The 7,612-nt window shown below is 39.8% G+C and overlaps 1 protein-coding gene across 2 annotated transcripts; it reads left to right on the forward strand.

The window, feature by feature from the left end:
• Positions 1-716: 716 nt before the first annotated feature.
• LOC110497596 (MFS-type transporter SLC18B1) lies at positions 717-5,896 on the forward strand. Of its 2 annotated transcripts, XM_021573792.2 has the most exons (14): positions 718-1,247; positions 1,551-1,693; positions 2,579-2,674; positions 2,872-2,945; positions 3,070-3,217; positions 3,531-3,687; positions 4,026-4,162; positions 4,363-4,464; positions 4,581-4,672; positions 4,772-4,867; positions 5,026-5,100; positions 5,205-5,298; positions 5,555-5,604; positions 5,753-5,896. In XM_021573792.2, exons 1-14 carry the CDS (start codon positions 1,205-1,207, stop codon positions 5,808-5,810), a joined length of 1,365 nt encoding a protein of 454 aa, XP_021429467.2. In that variant the 5' UTR covers positions 718-1,204; the 3' UTR covers positions 5,811-5,896. The 2 variants fall into 2 exon arrangements, with proteins under 2 accessions (XP_021429468.1, XP_021429467.2); XM_021573793.2 differs by lacking the exon at positions 1,551-1,693 and having other exon boundaries at positions 717-1,247.
• Positions 5,897-7,612: the final 1,716 nt, after the last annotated feature.

The raw sequence follows: 7,612 nt of genomic DNA on the forward strand, positions 1-7,612 counted from the left end.
ACTGTGTAATACAGCAATACTTCAATGCGTATTATTATCAATACAGACAGTGTGTGTGGGTCATTATGAATCAGCATCACCACCTAAAATAATATTATTTTGTTGCCTAAATGGATTTTTATTTTATTTGAAATCTTATACAATTATTTTGTCCAGTTTATATATCAGATAATATATCATACATTAAAATATAGGCCTACCACCCGATGTTCAAAAACGTAATAAAATGTAGAACACTTATGTCTATGTCTATTCATTGTGTGTGTGTGTGTGTGTGTGTGTGTGTGAGTGTGTGTGTGTGTGTGTGTGTGTGTGTGTGTGTGTGTGTGTGTGTGTGTGTGTGTGTGTGTGTGTGTGTGTGTGTGTGTGTGTGTGAGAGAGAGTAGCCAGGTCACCCGTGATACAAGTCAGTATTCAACATCCAGCCATGTCCGACGACGTCGGGGAGGTGACGTGAAAACTGGCCACTAGGGGCAACAGTGATATAAATTAGTTTTTGACATTTAAATTTTTTTTTAATTTTTTTTACATATTTAACTAGGCAAGTCAGTTAATAACAAATTCGTATTTACAATTACGGCCTAGGAACAGTGGGTTAACTGCCTTGTTCAAGCGCAGAACAACAAATGTTTACCTTGACAGCTCAGGGATTCAATCTAGCAATCTTTCAGTTACTGACCCAAAGCTCTAACCACTAGGCTACCTGCCGCCCCAGGTAGCCTATCCCAAACCTTAACCGTTACTTTAACCATTCGGAGTTAATACCTAACCTTAAAGTGTGGTAGTTAATGCCTAAACTTAAACATTCTGATTTAAATCCTAAACTGTGAGACTGTGAGAGCTTCAGCCACTCCATTGTGTTAGTGCACTCCCTTAAGGACGGGATTTATCGAACATCAGGAAGACACCCTACTCACTCAACGAGTCAGTTCACAGTCGCAACTCTAGATTTAACAGTGCAACTCTCTAAACACGCGCGTTTGGGTTTAGTGCTTTTTCTACAGACAACAGCCACGCTGTTTTTGACGAGCGCCAGCGCCGAACTTTAATTTATGGATTTAACCAGCCAAGTTGTGACGCATTTGGTTTCCCTGTGTTGTTAACACGTTATGAAGCCACATCTTGTCGTCTATTTGTGTAACAGGAATTTTAGTCTAGGCATTTGTGACTTGAATAACAATCCGGATCGGGAGTATAATTTAATATGAATGACAACAATATGGATTCTGATCAAGTTCAACAAGCAGGTTGGTGACATTATATAGAATAGATTATAGAGTTTATTTATATAAATGTCTAGTTTCAAATATCATTAAAACTTTGTAATTCAGCGAATGTAATTCCTACCACTACATATATTGGAAATGAGCTGCATTTTTCATTGAACAGTTGTTACATTGTTAACATGTTTTGTTTTCAGTCGGATTCTGACTGCAATTATGTAGTCTAATATGGCTTTGTGTTATGTTCTAATTAAAGGAACATAACAGTTTACTGCGTGATTGACTGATTGATTGATTGATTCATTATTTGATCAATTCATTCTTTAGATGGCAGCACATCAGAAGAATCAATAAGTAGTCCTAATCAAAGGATGACAAGATATCAGATCCTCACATTGATATCAATGGCATCTGTCAACTTCAGCTCAATGATCTGCTACTCTATACTGGGGCCATTCTTCCCCAACGAGGTAATGTTCAATTACCAACCACTTTATTTATTCATTGCATGTGAAACAGGCTATGCTGTCTGAGCAGTAATGATGAATTATTATGCAGAATCATGATTTCTTTATTCAGATTATATAATAAATTGTCAGGTTGCCAATGGAGAAAATAGCCTACAAAACAGAAATGACAAATGTTAAAGTTCACTCTTAATTTTCTTGGTTGGATGGAAGATATCACTTATTGTTTAAATGATTGTGTGTGTATCATGTGATGGACTTGAGAAAAGCCCCAGAGGGCAATGATGTGCCGTACAATGGACACTCACACATCAACACAGGTCAGATGATAAGCTGTCCAGTGGACATATGCATTTCAGTGACCAGAGAGTAGTCTATTGTGACTGACTGAAATCTCTGTTATAAGGCCTAGGCTATATAATGGTCTCAGAATAATGACATAACCAACGTAATAAAGTCATGACGACTGAAATGATAGCCTGTGGTAGGTATAACAAAAACTCAAGTAACGGCCCAAACCTTCACGGGTGAGTTTTCCAACATCAGATCATCTTTGGCGTGAATATCATTGTTTGTCTATTGCCTACCAATTGACCGGAGCTGATCTTTCTGCTTTTGGGAAACTCACCCCAGATGATCAAACTGTGGCTAGTGATAGACTGACCCGAAACAACACTTTGAGTCACGACTGTTTCATAAAGTCAGCTGTTATGACTGTTGCCCAATTTTGTGAAGCACATGCCCTCGTCTTCCGGAAGGAAAACCACTTCTTGTACACAATCTTAACAAGTTTTTTTTTTTCAGCAATTTTTTTGCAGTATTTGTATGTTTGATTATTGTAATGCATTGATAGTACAGGACCATTATGTATGAATTGTTTCTACTCAGGCCATGAAAAAAGGAGCCAGTCAGACTGTCATCGGACTTATATTTGGCTGCTATGCTCTGTGCAATCTGATGGGCTCTTTAGTACTGGGTAAATATGTAAGTATTTGGAATTACTAGGCTATGTACCAAATGACACCCTATTCCCTATGTCGTGCACTACTTTTGACCAGACTCATGGGGAATATGGTGCCATTTGGGAGGCACACATCCTACGTCTAGTCATCAGACTACTCTGCTTGCAACATGACTTGTCACACACACGTAACACATGGCTCCTCTCTCTGTCCTTTCAGATTGTCCAGATCGGGGCAAAGGTCATGCTAATTTCAGGCTTATTCGTATCATCGGGGTGCACCATTCTCTTTGGGTGAGTAAGTTATCCATCAACAGACACTAGCCAAAGCACATTTCTAAGTGCCCTCTTCAACATTTTACTGAACTTGGACAAATACATATTTTCGTCTAAAACTTTTCCCCTTCTTGTTTTGCAGCTTACTCGACCGAGTTCCCGAGGGAGCTACGTTTATTACTTTGTGCTTTATCATAAGGTCTGTTGATGCTCTGGGCTTCAGTGCTGCAATGACTTCTTCTTTTGCAATTTCGGCAAAAGTTTTCCCCAACAACATAGCAACTGTTCTGGTGAGTTTAGTCAACCAAGCCTTGTGTACGGGTCTTGCCTGGTATGTTATGTGTAGGCAATAGACACCATGCTCAAACAAAAAAGCATTATGGTTTAGGTTGTTAAAATGTTTTGTATCCCAAAAGTTTTCCCCTATTCGTGTTGTGGCTGTCTGAAAGCCTCCTTAGCAACAGGCATCGTGACTAGTTCCCTCTATTTGGTCGTAATGATATGATGATACAATTGGATTCTGTTTGGAATTGTAAACAAAAGCCTGTGGGTACGAGGTAAAACTGCGTGTGGACGTTTACTGTGTTGAATTTGTCTTCTCAGGGTAGTTTGGAGATCTTTACAGGGCTGGGTCTGATACTGGGACCACCAATAGGTGGATGGCTGTATCAGTCTTTTGGTTACGAAGTCCCTTTCATGGCTCTGGGATGCTTTCTATTTCTCATGGTCCCCTTCAACATCTACATCTTACCAAGCTTTGGTAACTGTTTATTCATGAACTTTTAACTAATAGTCATCTGTCTATAAAATAGTTGTTTTTTTATTTAACTAGGCAAGTCAGTTAAGAACAAATGTTAATTTACAATGACGGCCTACCCCAGCCAAACCCAGACTGCGCCACACTATGGGACTCCCAATCAAGGCCAGATGGAAGGCAGCCTGGATTCGAACCAGGGACTGCAGTGACGCCTCTTGCACTGAGATGCAGTGCCTTAGACCACTGACACTATTTCGTATTTTTTTGGAGGGGGGGGTTAAATTATTCTTGTGATGATATTTTGTGCGAAATTATATTAATCTGTTTTTTCCACTGTTCAGCTGCTGATCCTACCAAGGACTCCTTCTTCAGGCTGTTCACACGTCTGAAGATAGTCCTCATTTGCTTTGCCATATTCACCCTGAGCTCTGGACTTGGCTTTCTGGATGCAACCTTGTCCATATATGCCATTGATAAGGTAAAGCCAGGTGTATACCATGGTAGCGGTGAATTCCATTTCAATTCAGTTTACTTAATGAATTGACTGAACTGGCATTTTCCAAACCCTGGTATAATTGAAGGCCTCATATTTGAAAATGCATTTCAAAATGTGATTGTTATGTCTAGTAGGATGGACCTCGATACCTTAATAGGTTTCTCCTTTGTTTCTACATGTAGTTTGACCTCTCTCCAGGTTATGTGGGTCTTCTCTTGCTTGGCCTGTCATTGCCTTACTGTCTGGCCTCACCTCTGCTTGGTATCGTTAGTGACAGGTTCCCTGTGAGTACAGTTAACCCAACACTATACCAACCAATGCCAGTGGTGTATCGAAGTCACAACTTCTCTTTTACACACATAGACAATAATGTGATTTTACCTTCTGGTTGTGTTTCCAGTCCACAAGGCCATGGTTGATGGTGCTAGGAGGCTTGTCTACAGCAACTGGTTTCTGGTTCTTAGGTCCTGTCCCCATTCTGCAGATACAGAGGTCCGAATCTGTTATTATCAGTGTGAAATGCACTATTATTACTATACTTGTACTACTATTATACTAACAATAAGAATTATACTTTTTTTGTCTATTTAGTCAGCTGTGGCTGTTGGTCTTCATGCTGGGTGTCATAGGATTCTCTCTAAGCATGATTGCCATCCCCACCTTCCCTGAAATACTCAACTGTGCATAGTGAGATTACCATTTACATACACACCAGGGCACGTACACACACACGCATATACACATATACTATATTTACAATGTCCACTTTCACTTAGAAAAACAGGTGTCATCATAGTGCATGAGGTGCAGGACACGGAATAATATTGACCATTTTCCGATGGCAGTGAAAATGGATTTGAGGAGGGGCTGAGCACTCTCGGACTGGTGTCTGGATTGTTTGGAGCAGTGTGGTCCATTGGGTATGTGCTTAAAGTATTTGTCATATCAACTCTCGTGAGGCATGATTTGAAGGTTCGAGTTTGGAGATATGAATCCTAAACAAAGGTGTGTTTTATTTGTTCAGAATGTTTTGTGGTCCAACGCTCGGTGGCTTCACCACACAGCAGCTGAGCTTTGAGTGGGCTGCTTCTGTTCAAGGAGGCCTGGCCTTTTTAGCCGTAAGTATGGCTATTTACCTATCCTATTATACACACTTCAATACTGTCAGTCCTGCCTCGACACTAATGACGCTACGGATGGGTAACTCAAATTACTGTGCTAAATTGCTTGCTTTGACATCAACACATTTTTGCTAGTTAGTGAGAGGTATTGAGGTCACATGGATTTTCCTTTATTTTCCACATGGGTCTTAGCCCTGGGCCAAGTAAAAAACTGGGATGTCTGAATACAACTAATGTGTCCTCCTCTCCTCAGGCTTTCTTTCTTGGTATATATTTTCTCTGTCAAGGAACACGACAAAGAAGGTAATGATTCCATCATATATTTTGTTTATTAACATTAAAAAATTAAAAAATAGAAGAGAAATGTTGAGAAAGTCATTTGAAAAGAGTAACCGGTCCGGAGAAATGTTTATTTGTCCCCGAATTTGCTTTTATATGTTTGGATCTAAAGGGCTCCTCAGATCAAGAGGAAAATACCTTCAGATGAACGTACCCGTCTTCTGTCCTGAACAACGATCATCTACCAGGAACATGTACAGTGAGAGATGGGTACCAAACAATAAACACCACTTCTTAAAATATTATGTCTATGTATTGCTAGAGATTGAGGTGGGCATGCATTGTATTGCTAGAGATTGTGATAAAACAGAACAATGAGAAAGATATTTCACCAGATGTATAAATGTGAAGCATCCGGTTGGCGTTTCCACTCATTACCAAACATGGTGGTGAGAGGAAGCCCAGTGGCCGGGAGTGGGAGAAGATGGAGCGAGATGGATTTTGGCCGACATTCTGCAAATTTTCTCTTCGATGACACATTTGATGTTTCCAAAACTGTTACGAACAGAGTGGACTACGTTTTGTAGACTTTACCCTTTGCCAAAGTTTAAAAAAAATTGCATTATTTAGGAGTGCAAGGGCAAATTTCACAGAGTAGATGTTCCCTAACAGAAATATGCAAATACATGCTAGAACGCACCAATAGGCTCTCGCTAGCTTTTGCTTGGCTATGCCCATCTCACTTGTTCTGCCCACTATGATTAATTTGCTTACATTGGAAACGACAGGCTGTGCTCTATCCTGGGTTAGTTATGAAAAATCTTTGGTGATAATGTACAGTGCATTCGGAAAGTATTCAGACCCCTTTACTTTTTCCACATTTTTGTTACTTTATAGGCTTATTGTAAAATGTATTAAATAAAAACATTTCCTCATCAATCTACACACAATACCCCATAATGACAAAGCAAAAACAGTTTTTTAGACATTTTTGAAACAAAAAACAACAGATATCACATTTACATAAGTATTCAGACCTTTTACTCAGTACTTTGTAGAAGCACCTTTGGCAACAATTACAGCCTTGAGTCTTCTTGGGTATGACACTACAAGCTTGGCACACCTGTATTTGGGGAGTTTCTCCAATTCCTCTCAAGCTTTGTCAGGTTGAATGGGGAGCATTGCTTCACAGCTATTTTCAGGTTTCTCCAGAGATGTTCGATCTGGGCTCTGACTGGGCCACTCAAGCACATTCAGAGACTTGTCCCGAAGCCACTCCTGCGTTGTCTTGACTGTGTGCTTAGGGTCGTTGTCCTGTTGGAAAGTGAACCTTTGCCCAAGTCTGAGATCCTGAGCACTCTGGAGCAGGTTTCCATCAAGGATCTCTCTGTACTTTGCTCCGTTCATCTTTCCCTCGATCCTGACTAGTCTCCCAGTACCTGCTGTTGAAAAACATCCCCACGGCATGATGCTGCCACCACCTTGCTTCACCGTAGGGATGGTGCCAGATTTAGCAAAAATCTCTAAAAAACTGTTTGCGCTTTGTCATTATAGTGTATTGTTATTTAATCAATTTTAGCATAAGGCTGTAACGTAACAAAATATGGAAAAATTCAAGCGTCTGAATACTTTCTGAAGGCACCGTATATTAGCAGCCAGACAGTGTATATATATCTATATACACTACAGAGGTGCTAAACGTGGACTGTAACTTGTATTAAAATGTAAAACTAAGAGGATGATACTACACAGATTGACTTCTCATTTGTTGTCATAGAGTAGCACTAGCAATCCAAACAAAAGCAGTTCAGTTTGCATTATGCCAATATCAAAATAAGACCTGTGCATACTTACTTGAACTGTCAAGGACCTCAACAAGCTGTGGTAAAGCTTTGGAACTTTTTTGAATGAGCTTTTAGCAAGTTATTTCAAAACACCATTTACTTAATAGGTGAATGGTTCATAAAATAATGTTTACTTAATGACAATCAATGGGCATTTATCAGTTGGCCTCTCATTTCCAACACCACAT

The sequence above is a fragment of the Oncorhynchus mykiss genome, chromosome 19 (genome assembly GCF_013265735.2).
Source record: "Oncorhynchus mykiss isolate Arlee chromosome 19, USDA_OmykA_1.1, whole genome shotgun sequence".
In the NCBI taxonomy this organism is placed as follows: domain Eukaryota; kingdom Metazoa; phylum Chordata; class Actinopteri; order Salmoniformes; family Salmonidae; genus Oncorhynchus; species Oncorhynchus mykiss.

Coding starts and splice junctions, on each gene's coding strand:
- LOC110497596 (XM_021573792.2), top strand. CDS start 1,205: ATGAATGACAACAATATGGATTCTGATCAAGTTCAACAAGCAG. Junction 1,248..1,550: donor TGATCAAGTTCAACAAGCAG/GTTGGTGACATT, acceptor TTCATTCTTTAG/ATGGCAGCACATCAGAAGAA. Junction 4,868..5,025: donor GAAATACTCAACTGTGCATA/GTGAGATTACCA, acceptor TTCCGATGGCAG/TGAAAATGGATTTGAGGAGG.